Source organism: Polypterus senegalus, chromosome 11, assembly GCF_016835505.1.
Source record: "Polypterus senegalus isolate Bchr_013 chromosome 11, ASM1683550v1, whole genome shotgun sequence".
Classification (NCBI taxonomy): domain Eukaryota; kingdom Metazoa; phylum Chordata; class Cladistia; order Polypteriformes; family Polypteridae; genus Polypterus; species Polypterus senegalus.
In genome coordinates this window covers 53684299-53707152 of record NC_053164.1, presented here as the reverse complement: position 1 = coordinate 53707152, position 22854 = coordinate 53684299, and the positions used below count along the sequence as shown (strand labels likewise).

Genomic DNA, 22854 nt, shown 5'->3' with positions numbered 1-22854 from the left:
TTCATGGTTGTGCATTGATTATCATTTTTACTCCACAGCTCCAGGTTTCCCAGGTTTTTATGTTCTCTTCAAGCCTAGACGTTCTTCCAGTGTCTTTGTAGGCTTTTGTTTGTGTTCATTGGCCTTTCTCTCACACCTCAAAGCCATATCTGTTAGTTTGACTGCAGAATCTAAAATATCAAATAGTGTGTCATATGCTGGTGCTCGGTCTACACCTGGATTTTGCTTCATCACCTGTCTTAGAGGCTTAGGTTGCATCTTCTAGCAGCTGCAACTTTTATTATAAGCACAGTAAGTCGATGGACGGATGGTTGGCTCAATGAACACATTGTATGTATTGCTGTCTACATTCTCTTAACACCTGACTCAGCTGGGAAGTTTAGAAGTTTGTAATTCTGAACATTTAAGGATGCAATTTAAGCAACTTTTCCTCATCTGTCTACTAAGAGTCATCAGGAAAATCCTAGACTGTGGCTTAACTTATATACCGTTGTGAAATGAAACTACTACACAATACATGAAGCCTACTGATTTGTCCAATGCCCTTTTAAGAAATAAAAAACCTGAATCATGATTCATTTGTTTCTTTATTGCCATTAAATATCCTCTGCACAATTTATAATTTCTGTTGTCATCAGTGTAGCCTAAGATATCAATGCTGTCAAAAAAAGATAAATAGCACTGTGGTTTTCTCTAGTTAGTATTACTGTGATTCTTTCTTTCTATATACAGAATTTTGACCCTTAACTTCATAGCTCAAATTTTCAAGTACTGGATAATTATTTTTTTTTTTGCTCTCTGAAGGTATGACTTAAGCAATTGGTTATGAGAAAATACTTCATTTATATATGATCAGTATAAGAGGGTTCAGGTAAATTGAGCACTCATAGTCTTTTGAGCTAAGCTGACGTTCATTTTACCTAAATGGAAATGGCCAGCGCCAGGACAAGGCATAAACCGCCAGCTGAAGTGATGGGGTTCAATGGCAGCAGCCATCTGGAACAGTCTGTTGTACCCGGCAGCCATTTGATGTATTCATTTGTAGAGGATCCTTGATATTTTAATACTGAATTCCAGGGTGAGAGAAGAGTTCAGCTTTATACCTAAATCTCATGATGTTTTTGTACATTTTAGTGACTGGGGAATTGTACAAATGCTGCTGTAAACGGTACAACTAACGGGTTATTGCTAGTAACACATTTTCTGAAAATATAATATCCATGGTGTCCCTAGCATTATTATTTGTAGGTAGAATGAGGTTTTCTCTGCTCTCTGATGATGTATTTCTGTTTTGCCACGTCCGTTAGTAAAACTATGTCCATGAGATTTTCTCATTTTGACAGTTTTGCTCATTGTTGAAATATTAACACAGTGTGCACAAAAAACTGTCCAGTTGTCACTCCAAAAACGTGTCATTTTCTGATGGGCTGTTTCTTTTTACCTGCACACTTGGTAGTTCACTTTGGTACAATTATGTGCACTCAAGGAAACATGTCCGTCAAGTTTAAGGAGAGGTTGTTGAAGCTGAAACTTGAAGACATTTCAGGCCACATTATGATAATGTAATACTGAAGCCAGAAGTGAAATGTTTATCAATGTAGAACATGGTGACACTCTAAAATTAAAAGTGTTATTTCATTCTCACAGCAGCATAGATTGTTGAGTCTGTAGACTCCTGGTGAAGATAAGGAGGCCTTTTCTTCTTCTGAAAGCGGAGAGAGGCATACTCAACTTCTTTATCAATCTGTTAGAGGAAGACACCGTAGAATTAGAGGTCAAGTCATAACTCTAGAACTACAGGTTGACTATGTAGTATGAAGTGTGATGTAATCAGGTTAACCCAGAGTTTATTTTTTATTCTGCTTAGTTTTCGCAATTAAAAGAGTATACTGTATATATTTTTTGTAAGTAGTAAATGTATTACACTGGTTTGCATGAAAATTCTTATGTGCAAAAGAATCGTACTTTAGAGATTTACTGTAGTACTGAATACATTTTTGAAACTGGGATTTCTTTACCACAGACTGTTTCCTCTTGATATCAGATTAAGTAAAAAACATGGGAAAAAAATGGTTGCTTTTTAAAAAAATAACTGACATTTGTTTTATGCCATACGTATTTTTCATGTTTAGAATATATAGTGTATTTTGAGCTAAAAAATGTGAGCCTTGCTTGTTCTTAACATTACTGCAGTTGAAGTGGAAACAATCCAAAATCAAATATTGGTTACACATTTTTTTTTTGCTCTTAATTACCTTTTTTCCATGTAATTCATTTTGAGAAGGTTAGAAGGATACATTATTATGTTCAGAAGAGAAAAAGTTGAAGTTTAAATATTTTGTACAGGAATATGCATGGTCGGGCTGATCTATCCTTAATCTTGACCAAGTAACTAGAAAGCAAATGGTAAAAGAATCCTCATCTGTCCTTTATTGAAGACATTTTCTTGAGAATACAAAGGCTGAAAAAACTATGAGGAACTTCTCTCTTCCTACCTAGCACATGGGTGGGTGCAACAGGTCTTTAACTAACCATTTCCTATACTCTCAATTGGATTTTTTGTTTCTCTGAGAACACAGAAGAAACATGAGGAGAAGTTCACCAGGACATCACTCAAGTGGAGAGGTGTAGTAAGTCAATGTTAGCAGACATCTGTTGGCCATTCCATCGTGAAACACCTTCAGAGGATTATAAGAGGAAAAAACGACCAAGTGACTACTTTTTGTAAGTAATAATTATATTTAAAATAATTACATGAACAATTTATCATTTTTAAATCTAATACTAATAACTACATAAGGTGACTTCACTTAAAGAACTTAATGTGAAAGAATGAACAATACATGATTCCCTGCTGTTCAATCTCTTGCATTAAGTTATTTATCTGTTGAGTCATTAGTATTATTTGTTCATTTTTATTATATTTATTAGTTATTTTATTAATGATTTTTTAATATAAAGTCATGTATTGTTATGTCCCATTATATCCTTAATAAAGGCAGTCATTGGAGGTGACCAACTAAGCATTTCACAGCATATTGTGCTATGCGTATAATTTATATATGACCAATTCAAATTTGATTGATTTTGAATAAAGTAATTTTAAAAATTAGTTTTTTTTTTTTCTTCTCTCTGGTATTTTTACATTTTTTATCTTAAACCTTAATCTCTGAAAAACAGCATGCAATAGAGCAAATCTGTTGCCAGATTTGGATTCAGAACTCTCAAGTCTATAAAGTTTTGATGGGGGCAAAAATGTATTTATTTATGTATTTTGTAGAGCAGTGTTTTTTAATTAATTTTCCTGAAATTATCACAATAACAGGTTTAATTGAAATATCTGAAATTTTGCATTTGAGCAAAAAGTAGCATGATCAGGGTTTCTGTTTTTATTTAGCAGACCCTTCCCACCATCAACCAGAACAAAACATTAAAAAGGAGCTAAATTAGTGTGGAGCAAAATGATACATGAGATATTCAGTATTTCAATTATCAAAAATTACTGTGAAACAAATAGCATTTCACTTTTAGCAAAATTTGTGCCATGGACACAAGAAGGTGGTGTTTAGCTCATGTCTGGAAGTGTTTACATGCATTAATTCTACGCATATCTGCCTATTATTTAGCATTTCTCCAAAGAAGAAATGAAAATCGGCTGGCTAATTTTTTGGTCACATACAGACAGGTAGTATGATCCCCATTTTGTCAATTATAATGACAATCTTGGCAGTCACAATCCTAAGGATGCATCGTAAACAGAAACGAAACTTGAAGCTCCATGGTGCTTGCAGAGTGCGTATTCTCGACTTTTTCTGCAGGAATCACTGGAAAGGGCAATTAACATCTTTGGCACAACTGGATTTTTTGGTGTGTCATTGTTTGAAACATTTGCATCCAGCCACATAAATGTGCTACGCTTCACCGCAGTCATATAAATGAGAAGCATAAATAGGATTGATTTTATTCATAGGTGACAGATGACATGTAGAAAAGAAGTCCAGTAAACATGTGAAGTGTGAACGAGGCTTTACAGTGCAGTTACACCACAAAAAAACTTTAAAAGCTCCAAAAAAAACTTTTGTTTTTTAGTGAGCTTCACATTTGCCTTTGTGAAACAAATTTTTATATTAGTTTTGTGAAACTGTGCGACTCAAAAGCTGCCTTTCACTAGATCAGATAAGCAGCACATCCCAAAAATATGGTGACGACACAGGACGTGAAAAGCAAAACTCGAAAAAACAAGTTTCTAAAATAGTCGTAAGTAAAATACCATCAGCAGCCATTTCACCTTTCAGCGTTTGTATTGTACAGTAAGGATGTTTGATAAATGTTTTCCTTCCAGAGCTAAGTGCATTCTTTATTTTCTTTTTACAGCAGTAAGTAGACAACTTATCACTGTGCCTTCCACCTCACATGATAATTAGTGTCTCAGTGTGTGGTTTCTATATTAATATTAAACTCATCACATGCACCATTATGATTGATGATTTCCTACCTGGACTTGACATTCAGAAGGTAGGTTCAATGGAGCAGATGATTCCATGGTGTTTTCTAGAGGCCCTGGAAAAGCAGATGGAAAGTCCTTAATGTGAGTGTCTAAGTAGGTAATGGGTAAGAAATCCAAAACCTGAAACACTTGAAAAAAGCACTTAATTAATATAACAATAAATCCACCAAACAGAAGCAGTAACTTTTAGAAAAGCGTTAGTGTAGAAGGAGAGAAAATGATAGCCTGGTTTGCTAAAAATTACTTTTTCTTTTTTAACTTGCAGTGTATTAGTCAGTCAGTCGTTGTCCAACCTGCTATATCCTAACTACAGGGTCACAGGTCTGCTGGAGCCAATCCCAGCCAGCACAGGGCGCAAGGCAGGAACAAACCCGGGCAGGGTGCCAGCCCACCGCAGGGCACACACAATTTAGGATAGCCAATGCACCTAACCTGCACGTCTTTGGACCGTGGGAGGAAGTTGAGCACCCGGAGGAAACCCATGCAGACACAGAGAGAACATGCAAACTCCACACAGGGAAGACCCAGGAAGCGAACCCAGGTCTCCTTACTGCGAGGCAGCAGCACTACCACTGCGCCACTGTGCCGTCCTTGCAGTGTATTAGTTTATTTTAATCATCACTCCCTCAGTATAGTCTCTTAATAAATAACATCTAGTGTGATAATAAGCAGTGTATAATCAAGCAACATATTTACCAGGATCATTCTGTATTTTCTTCAACCTGTTGGCAAGACAAACAGAATTTTGGTCATTGTAAAGATTATTGTGGTGTTTAGCACATTCAATTCATGGTAACAATCTTCATCTTGGAAACTTTCAAGAATTTTGAGCAGCATCCTTTTGCCTTAGAGATAAAATGCTGACACACATTTGCTACTAGGTTTATACGACTCTTGTTTACAGTTCAATGCTTCATTTGGTTTTCTGCATTATCGTGTATTTTTCACAGTGACTGTTTTTAGATCTTCAACCAAAACTAATGTTATCAAGAGAGAAGTGACCCCAAGTGACTAATAACACAAAATGCTGATGTTGTTTATCTTTTTATTATAACAGTTATGCAGTATATCATGCCACTTGTGCAAGGGTAATTGTTCAATTGATGCAATAATTACACCACATTCAGCTGTAAAAACTTCAACCTAATGAGTCCTCCAGCTATTGATTGATCCCTAATAATATTCTGGAGCCATTTCAGTCTAGCCTTTCCTGCAGAACTGTTTAATATCAGTAGCATGTGTGGGTTAAAGGGCACAAAGTGCACATTTCCAATCCGTTCTGACAAGGGGCTTTAGGTGTGGACTTTGACAAGGCTTTTCCAGAATTCCATCTCCATTCTGATGTTGATCCATTCATGTATTGTGAATTATTATCATCTGGATGCATAGCCCTAGCTTTTCCTGAGCTTTGGCTTATGTAAGGGATGGCCTAATATTTTTCTTAATACACATTTGAAACAAATTAGAAACTTTGCTAAATGAAACATGTCCAATTTTCCTCATCTCCCACCTATTTCTATTCCGGAAAAAATATTGATCAGTCTTGAAGACTCTGACAGCATTTCTGTAATATACAAAAACATTTTAAAGTCCCTCCCTTTCAAAGATCCCATAGTACAGTGGGAAAAGAATCTCTCACTCAACATTTCAGAAAAGGAGTGGAAGGCAGCGACTCACAGAATTCACTCAAGCGGCATATACACAAAACATACAATTATTCAACTTAAAATCATCTGTCAATCACATCTACCTCGTTTTAAAATTGTAAAAGATCCAACCTGTGAAGAATGCAGTCAAGTTCCACCCTCACTGGGCCACATATTCTGGACAAGCACCAAATTAACATTCTGGACCAAAATCTTTAAATGCCTTTCAGGCAGCCTTGGTGTCACAATCCCTCCTAATCCACTAACTGCTGTGTTTGGTGTACTTTCAGATGGGCTTAAAGTGGAGAAGGACAAACTGTAATTGCCTTTACTTTATTATTGGCAGGTAGACTTATTTTTCTCAACTGGAAGAATCCTAACTCTCCTCTTCTAAGTTAGTAGGTAATAGATGTTATATATTATTTGAAATTAGAAAAAATCTAATTCGCACTTAGAGGATCTGTGCAAAACTTTTTTTTAAAACCTGGCAGGATCTAATCAATAACATTTTAGAATAAGCACTTAAACTGAGGAAGTGGGTTCTCTTCTGTTTATTTATTTAATTATTTACTAGGGGGCTCTTCCCTCTGCTCGCTTTCCTCACCAACCCCCGTGCGGGCCCTACGCGCTAGTCATTTCCTGGATCAGCCGATTGCGACAAATCATGCTGTTCTTTTGGATGAGCACAAATATCAACTCTGTCCGTTATCTTCGTCTTTCGAATCTATTATCACTGACAATTTGTTGGTTATTATATATGTGAGCATGATCTTTTGGATTCATATAGAAATCCAAGAAAACTTCTTTGTCTTGTTTTTCAGATAAATCTCGTGTAAAGTGCGATACTTTTGGACGTATGGACTTGTATCCATTATTGGCTGTAGAATTTCTAATACAGTGCATCCGAAAAGTATTCACACTTTTTCCACATTTTGTTATGTTACAGCCTTATTCCAAAATGGATTCAATTCATTTTTTTCCTCAGAATTCTACACACAACACCCCATAAAGACAACGTGAAAAAAGTTTCCTTGAGATTTTTGCAAATTTATTAAAAATTAAAAAATTGACAAATCACATGTACATAAGTATTCACAGCCTTTGCCATGAAGCTCCAAATTGAGCTCAGGTGCATCCCGTTTCCCCTGATCATCCTTGTGATGTTTCTGCAGCTTAATTGGAGTCCACCTGTGGTAAATTCAGTTGATTGGACATGATGTGGAAAGGCACACACCTGTCTATATAAGGTCCCACAGTTGACAGTTCATGTCAGAGCACAAACCAAGCATGAAGTCAAAGGAATTGTCTGTAGAACTCCAAGACAGGATTGTCTCAAGGCACAAATCTGGGGAAGGTTACAGAAAAATTTCTGCTGCTTTAAAGGTCCCAATGAGCACAGTGGCCTCCATCATCCTTAAGTGGAAGAAGTTCGAAACCACCAGGACTCTTCCTAGAGCTGGCCGGCCATCTAAACTGGGCGATCGGGAGAGAAGGGCCTTAGTCAGGAAGGTGAACACGAACCCGATGGTCACTCTGTCAGAGGTCCTCTGGAGAGAGGAGAACCTTCCAGAAGGACAACCATCTCTATAGCAATCCACCAATCAGGCCTATTTGGTACAGTGGCCAGACGGAAGTCACTCCTTAGTAAAAGGCACATGGCAGCCTGTCTGGAGTTTGCCAAAAGGCACCTTAAGGACTCTCAGACCATGAGAAACAAAATTCTCAATTGAAAAAAATTGAAATCTTTGGTGTGAATGCCAGGCGTTACGTTTGGAGGAAACCAGGCACCGCTCATCACCAGGCCAATACCATCCCTACAGTGAAGCATGGTGGTGGCAGCATCATGCTGTGGGGATATTTTTCAGTGGCAGGAACTGGGAGACTAGTCAGGATAAAGGGAAAGATGACTGCAGCAAGGTACAGAGACATCCTGGATGAAAACCTGCTCCAGAGCGCTCTTGACTTCAGACTGGGGTGATGGTTCATCTTTCAGCAGGACAACAACCCTAAGCACACAGCCAAGATATCAAAGGAGTGGCTTCAGGACAACCCTGTGAATGTCCTTGAGTGGCCCAGCCAGAGCGCAGACTTAAATCCATTAGAACATCTCTGGAGAGATCTTAAAATGGCTGTGCACCGACGCTTCCCATCCAACCTGATTGGGCTTGAGAGGTGCTGCAAAGAGGAATGGGCGAAACTGGCCAAGGATAGGTGTGCCAAGCTTGTGGCATCATATTCAAAAAGCCTTGAGGCTGTAATTGCTGCCAAAGGTGCATCGACAAAGTATTGAGCAAAGGCTGTGAATACTTATGTACATGTGATTTCTCAGTTTTTTTATTTTTAATAAATTTGCAAAAACCTCAAGTAAACTTTTTTCACGTTGTCATTATGGGGTGTTGTGTGTAGAATTCTGGGGGAAAAAAATGAATTTAATCCATTTTGGAATAAGGCTATAACATAAAAAAAATGTGGAAAAAGTGATGCGCTGTGAATACTTTCTGGATGCACAGTACATCCGATCGTTTAACTCTTTCAATTTTATGTTGCATTGCTTCTCCGTGATCATAATTATAAATCTGACAAATGTGATTTCTTTGAAATTAAACTTGTAGTAGCTCTGTCATATTACATATGTCTATATATTCAATCTCTTTTCGCTTTTCAGTTATTTCATTGAGTAATTTCCGTTTGTTAGCGCTAATGTGATCTTTACTATCGGTTTTTTGAGACTTTTGAATTTTAGTACTTTCATAATCTCTAACCTGCTCTGTTAGGTTTTCAATTAATCTCTTGGCACAAAGTCTTGTCTCAATTATCTCTCTGAAAATGTCTCGTCTTGGCTCTCTGAAAAAGCCTCGTCTTGTCCCAAGATTTTATTACAGTATATAATAGAGAGATTTATTTTTCCTACTTTAAAGTTTTCCTCCGTTGGCCTAGCACTCTTTCTCATGGGTGGGGGTTGATTTAATGTGAACTTAGTATTGTAAAATTTGTCTTGCTTGTATGGAATGTTATTTGCTTTTAATAAATTCAGTAAAATGCTTGAAAAAAAATTACACATTTGAAGTGGAACAGCATTGATGATTCTTTCAGTGATGGTGAATCATGAGGTGTCGATGACAAAAACCCTCTTTAGGCTGTGCCTCCATTACCACTATGCTTTGCTGTTGGTTGCAGAGTGTGGAATACGCTGTTTGCTTTAAGGGGGAAACTTTCACCCTGCTTTCTGGAACAAGTTGCAGCTTTAAATTGTTACTTATTTGTCTGACACTTTATCATTCACAACTTACAATGTTTGAGATACTATTAATTACATTTCTTATGTTTGTTTTTTTCTATTTGGAGCACAGGCAGGTGAAGTGACTCGCTCATGGTCACACAGTGTCAGTAGTGGGATTTGATCCAACAAGCTCAGGGTTTTGAAGTCCATAGCCTTAACCATTATGCTACACTATTAGCAGTGAACGGTATTTTTGCTTTGGTCCACATACTTGCATAACATTTTGTTTCATGTGTTTTTGACCGTGGCATCATGAACATTGCTTGACCTTTGCTAAAAAGACAGAGATTGACAGACCCCTAGATGATGCAAGTTTATGGAGAAGTTTACATCTTGCTCTGGGAGAACTCTTGTCAGGACAGCCATTTCTGAGGAGGTAACATACCAAAACATCTCCATTTGGATGATATATGATGGTTCTTTGGGGACCTAGGGGCTTAAATCTCTCTTTCTCTGTGACCCTTCTCAGGTTCATGGACCTTAGGTACTTTGAAAAAATGTTTTCAGCCATGTCCACTAAACCTGTGTGCTGATAGCTCTCCTTCAGAAGAGGAGATATATTTGTATTAGAGAGGCCTGGTCATGGTCAGCTTAACATTCTCATGAAAATTTCTGAAATTCTTGAAGTAGGATCAGTTTAGCCCTCATAATGAGATGTATTTCCTGCAAATACTAAAACCTTTTAGAACAATTAATCAAATTTTATAGTGGCAAATGTAAAATGGCATTAAAATGAAAATATCAAACTCGATGATAGTCTGTCTTCCTTTTGTCATGCTAAGCATTTAATTATTTTCCCTTGTTATCAATACAGTGTATCTTTCAGATATGCAGGAGTACATATTCTTCTAGCATACTCTTGAATTAATCTGACTTTACCCTGAAGACAGTATGAGAAGGTTCTTATGGTTGCTGCTTTCAGTCACCAGAAAATGTCATCAGATGGCTTTCTACTTTCCTCATATGTTTTGACACTGAACCACGATACACTCCAGTTGGTGGATGGGCAGCCTTCTGGCTTTGTCTCGTGTTCGAAAGCCAACATAAGGCTCTTTGTGCTGCTTCCCTCGTCTTGTGAATTTCTGTCTGCCTGTCTGTGTCAGTCAGTCAATTAGTCAAAAACCATGAGTGTTTTCCACATGGACTGTGGTGGGGAAACCCCTATAGCCATTCTTTTCAAGGAATAATGAAGCCTGCTACTCTTTTTCCATACATGCTTCAGTCAGATCTTCATACTTGCTGGCTTTCCCTTCTGAGGCCTCCTAGCAACCATCTTGCCATGGGACTGTTAGTCAGAGCAGGATAAGGACTTTACTCTGTTGGGCCATTGAGCAAGGCCCTTAACCTGCAATTGTTGAGCGCTTTGAGTAGTGAGAAAAGCACTATAAAAATGCAAAGAATTATTACTATTATAATCCTCTTGAATCCTCAGACCATATATTCACGTTGGACCTTAGGATTGTGTGGATGGCCTGTGTGCAGAATAATTTCCTTTCCATCTCCCATGATTGCGCCATCTGCAGGAGGCTCTTCTTGGTTTTCTTGGTGAATGGTGACTTCTCCACATCCGTGATGAAGTGGATGGGTGAAACAGGGCTTCTGTTGGTCTGCTGCTTTTTCCATCTTTCCTGCTCCAAGATATTTGCCAGTGCTCTGAGGACCTTGGTGTTGTGCCATTTGTATCTCCCCTGGGGAAGTGCAGTCTTGTGTGCTAACATTCTCCTCACTCCACAGTGGATCCTCGCTCATTCCTTACTTATGCAGATTTGCTGATGTTGGAAAGGTTGCATATGCCCGACAAATTTGAGCCCTTAAATGCCGTCACTCTTAAGATGGAGTTTGTGTGTCGATGCTTGTTCAGTCCCAGGTTAATTTTGTGCTCCTGTTTCTACAATGCAGAATCTGGTTCACATTCTTCTATTTTAATACTCTTAGCAGAGTACTGAAATGTACTGCACAAAAATCAAAGGCGGGGGTCCCCAAGTCCAGTCCTGAGGCCTCATGTATAAGTCTTACATATACACAAAAAGCTGCTTGAAATGTGCATATGTAATTTTCCATGCCAGCATTGGGATTTATAAAAGAAAACTTGATGGGGGTAGTGTGTGCATATTTACAGCAACTCTGACTGTGAGAGAATAATTTGAAGGTAACAATAGTTAAGTATTTTGGTCTGTACTGCACATTGAAATATATAAGCATTTATTTTAGAAATGTCATGAAGAGAACTACTGAAATGGTTAAGTGAATAAAGGCAAGAATGTACTAGGAAGAAGGATGATGTAATGCACAAAGTGTACCACGAGATGATTAAGAGATCAGCAGATGTCCTATAAATAACAAGACTGGACAGTTATCACATACATAGAAATTAAAAGGATAATAGCTGACTCTAAAGATATAAGAAGAACAAGAGTGTAATAGAAGAGACTTTTATTTCAATAAGTTATTTGTGTGTAAGCCAATGAACCAATCAGAGTAAATGTATGCATTAATCAGCACTGTTCTGTAAATTCATGTGTTTATGAAGTAGACCTCTATCCTTATTTTTCTGGCCATTCTGTAACGGACTACTGCGATGAAAGCTCCATCTTTGGCATTTGCTGAAGGGATAATTTAAGATGCCCACCTGGTTTCTGACTCGGAGGTTTTATCAAGTTTGTTAGTAGAAGATAAGTTTCTTTCTTTGAATAATATGTTGATTTCTTCCACGTGACCAATGCATATGCAACATTTCAGAGAAACAAAAATGATGACAAGCAGGAAAGTGCAGCCTAAACAACCTAAATGAGGACTTGCACAAATTATTATAATAATGGCTCAGTAATATAAATTATAATATTTCAGATCTCTGAGACATTATTGTATGTTAATGTGGCAAAAATTAAACCTCAAAAGTGTTGAATATGATGCACAGACTGCATTTTAGTTTTTTTTTAAAATGCCAATTCTGTTCATTTCCCCTCAAGAACTTTTGTAGTTTTTTTGTCAGTTTAGGTCAGGAATATATCCGCCAAGCTTTATTGTGTCATGCCTGCATTACTGGAAGCCATTAGCTGAGCTGAGGAGGCACTATGTCCAGTTTTTTTATGGTTGGCATGAACATTCATAAAACATAACATTTTTGCCAACATTAAAACACAATTTACACCAGTGTCTGGTTCTCCAACTGCAATCGGGTCACTTTACTGCACTCATATTGCAATAACAGCAAGTGAATCTATTTTTGTTTATTGAATCTATTTTTGTTAACTGTCATCTGTTACATTCCCTTAACGCACAAGTCATATGTGATGCCCAGATGAGGCTGACAAACATCATGTCTCCATGGCCTCGGTCAGCCAGTGATTGGTTTAATTTGAGGCAAACTAGCTTTGGCAGACCTCAGTTTTTCATATGTTTAGTAATATTTGTTGTGTCAACATCATGTCATTACCTGTGCCAGGTAACAACAGCTACCCGCTTAGACTCTGGCACCTCGCCGGACTGCTAGAACACAGAGGAAAGGTACAATAATGCTGTGCATCATTTTGAATGCTCAGTGGCGGAGTGCATGTGGATGCTGTTGAATGCAGGAGGTGGGGGTCTCGACGGGTCAGGTGGTAGCCTGCTGTACCAGCCAATGAACATCTGCAGTGTTGTGATTGCATACAGTATGTATGAGATTGATTAGCATCAATGCGTGTTCACAAGCGCACATTTACTAGGTGTTTTTGATTTGTACCCAGTAAATTGCATAGACATGTGCATGTGCCAGGTTTTATAGATTATGTTTAGTTTACGTATCCATGTAAATATTTACAAATTAGGTCCCTGGAGTGCAGGGTTGCCAGATTCCTAAAAAATGTATAACCCAAAAATAACGAATTTGCCCAAACAAATAGCCCAACACCGGAGATAGACAAAATGACACATGTGAAAGCAGGGAGCAGTGTGAGGGAATAGGAACATGCCAAAGCTCGAGTTATCTCTTTGAGAAAAAGTAATAGAATGGGTATATATATATATATATATATATATGGGGGTGGTATTTTAGAATGGTAAGGAACATAATTGAAGTGTGAATTGCAGGGTACCAGACAGATGAAAACACATGGTAAAAAAATTCATTGGAGAGGGGTTGGAAAAATAGCCCAAAACACCATGTTGTTTTTTTTAAATTAGCCCAAAAAACATCAACCCAGGAAAACCAATTTTTTGCTTTGCGCCCTTCCCTACCATAACCTATCATCTATGGGGGAAGAGTCAAAGCTTTAGATTTGTCAAAAATGTTGATCTCTGGTTTCAACGGATCTCTGAATTGTAAAGTCCCCTGATACTGAAAATATCGAGATCTCAATGATGAATGTGTGTCTGTTTCTGTGTGTGTGTCTGTCTGTGTGTCAGTTTTTTGAGGATGGTCTAAAGCAAAATACCAAACACTAAACTTAAGATGACAATGTGCTGATTAGTTTTTGAGCCCAATCATGCAAGAGAAAGAGGCACTCTCAAGGAACCATCAAATACAGTAATTTTGCAATTAATTATGAATTCTTCTCAATTACTATCTTAACTCTTTCAAGGCTGATGTTGACTTTTGTCAAAATTCAGGGGTAGAGGATGGTAATCGGCGGTAAACTGATACAAAACTCATCATGACTTTTTAGTTTGAATCTCTTTGCTTGAAGGAAAGTTACGTAGCTTTGTTGATTTGATTTCGATTCCCAGTGTGTGAATGAGTAGGGAAGAGCAAACAGCCTTTAAAATGGCATTAGCATCTGGCGAGACTAAAACAAATGTGCAAAGCAAAATACTCCATGGACATTTTCTGTATTATCGCTGAATCAACAACAACAACAACATTTATTTATATAGCGCATTTTCATACAAATAATGTAGCTCAAAATGCTGACTTTTCTGACTCCGAGGTTGATGCAAGTGATCTAGAGATTTATATCAAAAACAAAAGTGACTGTACCAGCATCAGCCTATTGGTCCCGAGCTGATCGTAGTGCTGAACACGTTTGTGTAGCTGATATGCTTACAGCAGCATTCGTCTAGGAGGACCACCACTTATGATGACAAGAGATACAAACCACATTGCGTCACACTGCGACCGCCACCATCGGCCCGCCGTGCATTCCTGCTTTCCATCAAGCTGCCCCTGTGCAACCACTGCTGCCAGAAATGCCAAATAGGCGCCAACAGCAGCCACAGCACGTAGCAACAGATGTTTTATGTTGATTTATGTGTGAAACTAGTGCATTGTGTGCACTAGTTTCTTGGAGTTTTTTGGAAAAAATATTCAGCCCTGAAAGAGTTAATGACTTATGTTATGATCAGAAAGATCAGCATCTGAACGGCAAATAATTATGGAAATGTTACAGAATAGTTCAGGTAGCTTGATTCCTGGGGCGCAATGTCTGATTTTGTTTCCCTGCCAATGACAATCAAAAAAAGCCCAATTGGGCAAGAAAACCATGAACCTGGCAACACTGCTGAAGCGCTGCTATGGCTGGAGGTTTCATTCTAATGCTTTTCTTAATTAGTGATCTGTTCTTGCTACTAATTACCTTCTTTTCCCTACATTTTAATTGCCTCATTTTTTCCTTAAATGGCATCCAGACACAAATGGGATGTGAAGTGAGCCAACAGATGATCAGCTAAGTTGGGGCCTCAAACTCCAACCAATTTCCTTCCAACCAATTTTTTTAATTAGAAGCCAGTTCTTGTTAATTAATTAACCTGTCATTTAATTCTACGACTTGCTGGGGATCTCATTCTGCCACAGCAGACATTTTCAAAACCGTTTTTTTCTTTTTTCTAAGAACACTGTCAAAATGATTTGGAGACCTGAGCAGTAAACATTACTGAGGCTTTCGTTTTTCTTTCTTTTCAACAACTATGTTGCTGGACTAGTGATGGCTTGCTTTGTATTTCATTATTGTTTGGCTGCTAATTAAGGAAAAAAAAAGTAAAGGGGTCTGAGAGTTAAATAACAAGTCGATTAAAATGAAGGAAAAAGAGTTAATTAGCTGCAAAAAGTGGTCACTAATTAAGAAAAGGGTTACAATGAAAACGTGTGGTCACAGTGGCGATCCAGCAGCAAAACTGGAGACCCCCAGAAAAAATGTAAAAAATTCTAAAAAGTGGGGATACTTTCAAAAATAATGCAAAATGGTTGTCTAGAACTCTAAAGCATGCTATTAACTATTGACACACTAATTTGGAAAATATAAAATAATCATTTCGGACAAATATTTTTTATAAACTAATTTAAGTGACATCCATTATATTCCATAATATATATCCATAATATAATTCTATGTATTTGTTTCTATGCATTCATGTATTTTTTTAGTATCTTTTTGTTGATATTGTATCACAGTCACCTTTCTAAGGAGATGTAAATATGTGTCACATTAAATTTAAACTCGAATTTTGACAGATGGGATGGCTGTCCTTTACAATGCACATTTAATCATACAAGCCGTATACCGTAACATGGTCATTTTTAAGATGTGGGTAGAAACTGGAGTACATGAGAAAAGAACATAACCACACAAGGAAGGTGGCACGTAAATGCAAGTTGTGCCTGGGCTGGAGTCCTGAAACTGTGAGACAGAAGCACAAACCACTTGGCTGTGCTCGCGAGATAATCTCTCATCTGAAAATTAATGTTTAAAACAACTGGGAACTTCACAGCACAGTGACCTATTATTTCATGTCTTTTGCAATGATGCTTACCCAAAGGCAGAAGGAGCCACTTTAGAATAAAATGTTTAATGTCAAGTCTACCTGAGCCTCTTCTTGTTCCTCTGAAGACGTATCAAGAAGATCACTCCTACCACCGCCACTAGTAAAACTGAGGCAGCCCCTACCAATGTCGTCATCCACAAGTATTCAATTCGATGTCTTTGGTGATGATCTGCACCTACAAAGGTGAAAGATGGTTAAAACATTTATTCAGAGTAATATTTGTTAGACTGTTTCATTTAATTATCAATTTCAGGTCAGTGTAAGAAGCTATCGAACTCCATGTTGCCCAGAGGGGACTGGGCGGTCTCTTGGTCTGGAATCCCTACAGATTTTATTTTTTTCTCCAGCTTTGGAGTTTTTTTTTGTTTTTTCTGTCCACCCCATCGGACCTTACTTATTCTATGTTAATTAATGTTGACTTATGTTTATTTTTTATTGTGTCTTCTATTTTTCTATTCATTTTGTAAAGCACTTTGAGCTACATTTTTTTGTATGAAAATGTGCTATATAAATAAATGTTGATGTTAGCGAACCCATCTTAGAAATGTGGCAAGTGTCTTCATAGCAAGCTCGTGACCCACGCAGTTACTGCTACAACTTAGTAAGTTAAAAAGCAAGCCTAATGCAGCTAAACACAGTGATGTGTTGGACACTTGTATGGTAGGTCCGTTAAGAGAGAGTAGCTAGGTAATGAGCCCAACGTGCTCTACCGCAGGGGTCCTCGACTCCAGACCTGGAGGGCCCCAGCGACTGCAGCTTTTCATTAGAACCCTTTTATTAATTAGTGACCTATTTTTGTTGCTAATTAACTCCTTTTCCTTTCATTTCAATTGACTTGTATTTTAAAATTGGTTCCCCTGAATTTCTTCATCCTTCCTCTGAATTGTTTCATTTCTTTCCTTAAATGGCACCCAAACAGAAATTAAATGTGAAGTGAGTCAACTCACAGAAGGCCAGCAAAGTCAGGCAGGGCCTCAAACTCCAACTAGTTGCTTAATTAGGTTCTGATTCTTGTTGTTAATTAAATCTGTTCTTTAATTCCATTGCCTGTTGCTGCTCTTATTGTGCAATAGCATCCATTTCCGAATTTGTTGATTTCCTCTTTTATAACAGCACTGTCTTTCTTTATTTTCAGACACAATTTGCTGGTCCTGTTTTGGCTTATTTTGTATTTCGTTTTTGTTTGGCTGCTAATTAAGGAAAAAGAAACAATTAAGTGGTCTGAGTCTTAAATAGCAAGTCAATTAAAATGAAGGGAAAAGAGTTAATTAGCAGCAAAAAACTGGTAACTAATTAAGAAAAGAGTTAGAATGAAAACCTGCAGCCACCGAGGCTCTCCAGGACTGGAGTTGGGGACCCCTGCTCTACAGACTGATTTCAACAGAAAGGACCAAGACATCAAAGGAACCATTATGATCCCAGTTGACTGGACCATCAGAGCAATAGTCAGATTTCATAACATTTAATATTTTAAATGGCATTCACCACAGCAATAATGCTTAAAAGTATGTCAAAAGTCAAAAAGAACTGGATGAGTTATACAAGACTGAATTGTAACAAATTCATTTAGTTTCTTAACCAATATATATATGAAAGTATAGAGTGATGTTGGCTAAAAAAAGTATTCTGAATTTTCATCTTGAAGGCGTTGTACCCCAAACTCTCCTACAAAACTCATTAATCCTGTTAAATAATTATAAGCGACCACAAGACGGCAGAGAGAGCTGATGTCTTCAGTTCCGATCCTGAAGAGCTACTGAGGATGCAGATTTTCATTCTAGCCCTTTGCTTAATTAGTGACCACTTTTTTTGCTGCTAATTAACTCTTTTCCCTTCATTTTAACTGACTGACTTGCTATTTAAGACTCAGACCAGTTAATTGTTTCTTTTTTCCTTAATTAGTTGCCAAACAATATTGAGATACAAAACGAGCCAACACTCTAACCTGTGTCCCTCATGCAATATCTGAAAATGAAGACTACCAAGTGAAGGTCTCAGGAGTGTTGATCTGCTCAGATCCACAACACATTTTGACAATGCTCATAGAAAAAAGAAAATGAACAGTTTTGGAAATGTCTGCTGAGGCAGAATGATAGCACCAATAAGCCGTAGAATTTAATAACAAGTTGAATTAACAACAAGAATTGGCTTCTAATTAAGAAATTGGTTGGAGTTTGAGGTCCCGATTCAGCTGGCCCTCTGTTGGCTCACATCCCAGCTCATTTCTGTTTGGGTTCTGTTTAAGGAAAAAATGATGCAAGGACTGCGTTTTAAAATAAAAAAGACATTTAAATTGAAGAGAAAAGAGTTAATTAGCAGCAAAAATGGGTCACTAATTAACAAAAGAGAAAGAAAACCTGCAGCCAACAGGGGCTTTTCAAAATTGGAGTTAGTGACGCCAGCTCTCTCCGCCATCTACTGCTATACAGAAAGAAAAAGTCTGTTTTTGCTTTAACTCTGTACTTGTACTTTGCCTTAGGATGTTGGTTCACTTGAGAAAAGTTATTTTATTTAGCAACAACCTGCTGATAGAACAGCCCAAAGCTGTAATGTCTGTGCTGTTGACCTTCATTTTTGATTGATGAGTTTTAACATACCTCTCTGTTGTAATGAAGGCTACAGATGGACAATGCCAGATTGCAGCCATGATGATTTCAGACAATCACAGTCCACAATCCCTGTCAGAGCTGGTCAGCCCATTAGGCGACATAGTTAGCTGCCTAAGGTGCTGACACCCAAGGGGTGGCGTATTTAAAAGTCAAGGGGCACAAGCTTTGGATGTTGAGGCGAGCTCTTTATGTAACTCAAGCGGTGTGCAGTTTGAGCCTTTTTGTTATGCCTGCACTATGGACAGTGAGGGTTGTCATTTTGGTAAGTCAAGTGTCGCATGCACTCCAGATCTTTCTACTTCACCCTGCGAATCATCCAAGCTATGGACACCGACCTGGGTGTTGTAGTGTGGGGAAAAATGAGGGGGGCGCATGCGAAGCCTGGAATGAAAAGGACGTGTGACAGACATGGATCGAGAGGAAGGGGCCAACAGAGACTGCCCATGTATTGGGCCCAGAGCTCCATGCTACACTTCTGGGCACAGATTATCGCTATTTTGGTCAATAAAGGGGTGCATAGGGCTCCATATGGGCTTCAGTCAGCATTGATCCCTATACATACACAGTACTACGTCAACTCCAGATCTATTGCGTGAAAAAGTTCATGTTCTTTTTCGAGGCCAAGTTGGAATCTCAGCCGAGTCATTGTGTGGAGTTTGCTTTTGGCCGGCTACATTACTGTTATGCACTCCTATCAGGACTACCAATAAAAAATATAAATTGCCTGCAACTTGCTCAAAATGGAACAGCCAGAATCTTAACAAAAGAACATTTGATCACATTTTACCTGTATCAGCATCCTTACATTGCCTGTCTGTCTCTTTTAGGTCTGATTTTAAAATGTGCTTAATTTTCTCAGATGCTCCACGTTCCTATATTTCTGGAATGCCTGTCCCAGTACATCGCTCATTTTATTCTCTGATCTTTGAACAATGGCTAGACGTTGAAGATTTGAAGCACCAACAATCTGAAGTGTTTTAACAGTGGTATGTCAAGCTAGAACAGTTCAGTGCTAAAAACACTTAAAATCTGTACATTTTGATCATTTATTAATAGTTCATGTATTACAGGTTATTAAAGTTAATGCTACATGATTGCATATTTTAAACTTTGGGCCTCTACTCAGCTGCAGATTTAGCTGTTTCTTATAATTCATTTATTAGACACTCCTAAATATATATGTTTTGTTTTCCAGGTACTAATCACTTATTTGTTTTTTTTCTTTCTGGTGTTCTGTATGCCATTGCAAAAACCTCTAAATCCACTCTTGTGGCTGGAAAGAACAAAGTATGCCAATAGCGTGATGATATCTCCACATAACTTAAAAAAAATAATAAAAACAATGCCTGCTGCACTCCAAAAATCATTTAACAATCCAGTTTTGCAATTAAGAGCAAAACAAGGAAACTGAGAAACATCTCTCTCTATATATATATATATAGAATCCAGCATCTGTCTGACTGTCTGTATGTCTGTCCACTTTTCACAAAAGAACTACTTAATGGATTTAGATCATGCTTTTTTTTTTCTATAATTTTGCAACTTCACTCATCGCTCATAGATTGCTTGCAGGAGCGATATATTCGCACTAATCCGAGACAGAGGCTGTGGGGCGAGTGGAGGGGGATGCGTGACATCAGGAGTGGGGAGTCAGTCGACCTTTGCGTTTTGGAGTGTGTCTTGCCTCCCTCCGCTTAGCAGGCGATTACCTTTTTGTTTCTTGATTTTTAAAGTTTGTCCTGTTTCGCTGCTTCACGGGTGGAGCCGTGGGGGACGGCTAGTACAGTATACTAGGGACGGTAAAGAATGACAGAACGTATTACTGAGGGTCCGCCATTGGTGTTTGGTTTCATTTGACTTGTTTGACTTTTCATTATAATTGAATCATTTTTGAGAACTGTAGTGGGGCTGGGTGGTCTTTTGGCCAGTGTCTGCGTCACCTGGAGTTTGTGTTTTCCACTCCTCCTTAGCCATCTGATCATAGCATGTATCATCAAACTGAACCTTAATGTTCCCTTTTAGAACCGTTAGAGACTTATAAACTCCCAAATTTCAGTTCTAGCATAATTTTCATTCTATTGGTAATATGTCACTTTTGCCTTTTATTTGCTTTTCCATATTTTATATTTTGCAGTGATCATTTTTTTTATTTTACTATTTGTAAAGTACTTTGAAATCTCCTCATATAAGAAAATGTGGTAGAGAAATAAATGTTGTTGTTGAAGTTTATGTGTTTACCAGTTGTCTGTGAGTGACTGTCTACTGCTGTTCTGCTCTTCTTGTCATACCCTGAAGAGGTGGTTGTTTGGTTAATCAATGCCACTAAACTGACCCTGATGCTTGCCGAATGCCTCCTTTCATCATAAAACTGGATTATGCACTCATGATATTTATGGATGGTAAAGTGAAAAGATAAGACAGACCATTCAGACTGGGAAGCTATAGAATGTCTTAAATGGCCAATGCTTATATGAATTCTTAGTTTAGAAGATGACATTCACATAATCTAGTTCAGGGTTGCAATGGCAAGGCAAGGACACCAGTCCTTTAGAACAGGGGTGTCCAACTCTGATCATGGAGGGCCTTCCTGCCACTTTCTTCACCAAGGACCAATTTTCTGCTGTTAATGGACTTCTGTTCTCTTCATTTTAATTGCAGTGTTTTTCAAAACTCTGTTCTCTGAATTATTTTTTTTTTAAATGACAGCCAATTTCACTGATTCTGTTCATAATTTTTATGGACAGAATTTCTAGGTGCAGCCAGGGTGTTGAAGGGGTCCGGTTTGGTGGATTGGGTCACTGCTTTTTGCAGATAATGTTGTCCTGTTTGCTTCATCAGGCCGTGATCTTCAGCTCTCTCTGGATCGGTTCGCAGCTGAGTGTGAAGCGGCTGGGATGAGAATCAGCACCTCCAAATCCGAGCATGGTCCTCAGCCGGAAAAGGGTGGAGTGCCCTCTCAGGGTTGGGGGCGAGATCCTGCCCCAAGTGGAGGAGTTCAAGTATCTCGGGGTCTTCTTTACAAGTGAGGGAAGAATGGAGCGTGAGATCGACAGGCAAATCGGTGCGGTGTCCACAGTGATGCGGGCTCTGCATCGGTCTGTCGTGGTGAAAAAGGAGCTGAGCCATAAGGCAAGGCTCTCAATTTACCAGTCGATCTACGCTCCTACCCTCACCTATGGTCATGAGCTATGGGTAGTGACTGAAAGAACGAGATCACGAATACAAGCGACCAAAATGAGTTCCCTCCGCAGGGTGTCTGGGCTTTCCCTTAAAGATAGGGTGAGAAGCTCAGTCATCCTGGAGGCACTCAAAGTAGAGCCGCTAATCCTCCACATCGAGAGGAGTCAGATGAGGTGGCTCAGGCATCTGATCAGGATGCCTCCTGGACGCTTCCCTGGTGAGATGTTCCGGGCACGTCTAACTGGGAGGAGGCCCCGAGGAAGACCCAGGACACGCTGGATGAATTATGTCTCCCAGCTGGCCTGGGAACGCCTTGGGATTCCCCCGGAAGAGCTGGAAGAAGTGGCTGGGGAGAGTGAAGTCTGGGCCTCTCTGCTCAAGCTGCTGCCCCCGCGACCCAACCTTGGATAAGTGGAAGAGGATGGAATGGCAGCCAAACAAAAATGAGATGTGAAGTGAGCCAACAGATGACCGGCTAACTCCAACCTACTTCTCTCCAACCAGTTTCTTAATTAGATGATGGTTCTTGTTAATTAAACCTGTTATTTACAGTAATTCCATGACTTTGTTGGGGCTCTCATTCTGCCACAGCAGACATTTCCATAATGGTTGATTTTCTTTTTTCTAAGAGGTTTATTTTATGGACTTGAGCAAATCGACATTACTGAGACCTTCAGCTTTCTACAGTATATTTTCATATACCGTATGATGGATGCAGGTTAGCTGGTCATGTGTTAGCTCACTTTGTGTCTCATTTTTCTTTGACTGCTAATTTAAGGAAAAAAGAAACAGTTAAGGGCTTTGTTGTCTTAAATAGCAAGTCAGTTACAAATAAGGCGAAAGCATAAACTGGTTAGAAATTAAGAAAATACTTAGAATGAAAGCCTCAAGCCA

General features: G+C 38.6%; 1 protein-coding gene across 1 annotated transcript in view; it reads right to left on the bottom strand.

Annotated features, from left to right (window-relative positions):
- Nucleotides 1-568: 568 nt before the first annotated feature.
- Nucleotides 569-22854, bottom strand: part of LOC120538993 — a 35849-nt gene continuing 13563 nt past the window's right edge. The window contains exons 4-7 of the mRNA XM_039768652.1: nucleotides 16211-16346; nucleotides 5204-5229; nucleotides 4496-4560; nucleotides 569-1744 (exon numbers count right to left, since the gene is read on the bottom strand). Of these exons, the coding sequence (XP_039624586.1) occupies nucleotides 1631-1744; nucleotides 4496-4560; nucleotides 5204-5229; nucleotides 16211-16346 (341 nt within the window). The 3' untranslated portion in view covers nucleotides 569-1630. The remainder of the gene's footprint in view (nucleotides 1745-4495; nucleotides 4561-5203; nucleotides 5230-16210; nucleotides 16347-22854) is intronic.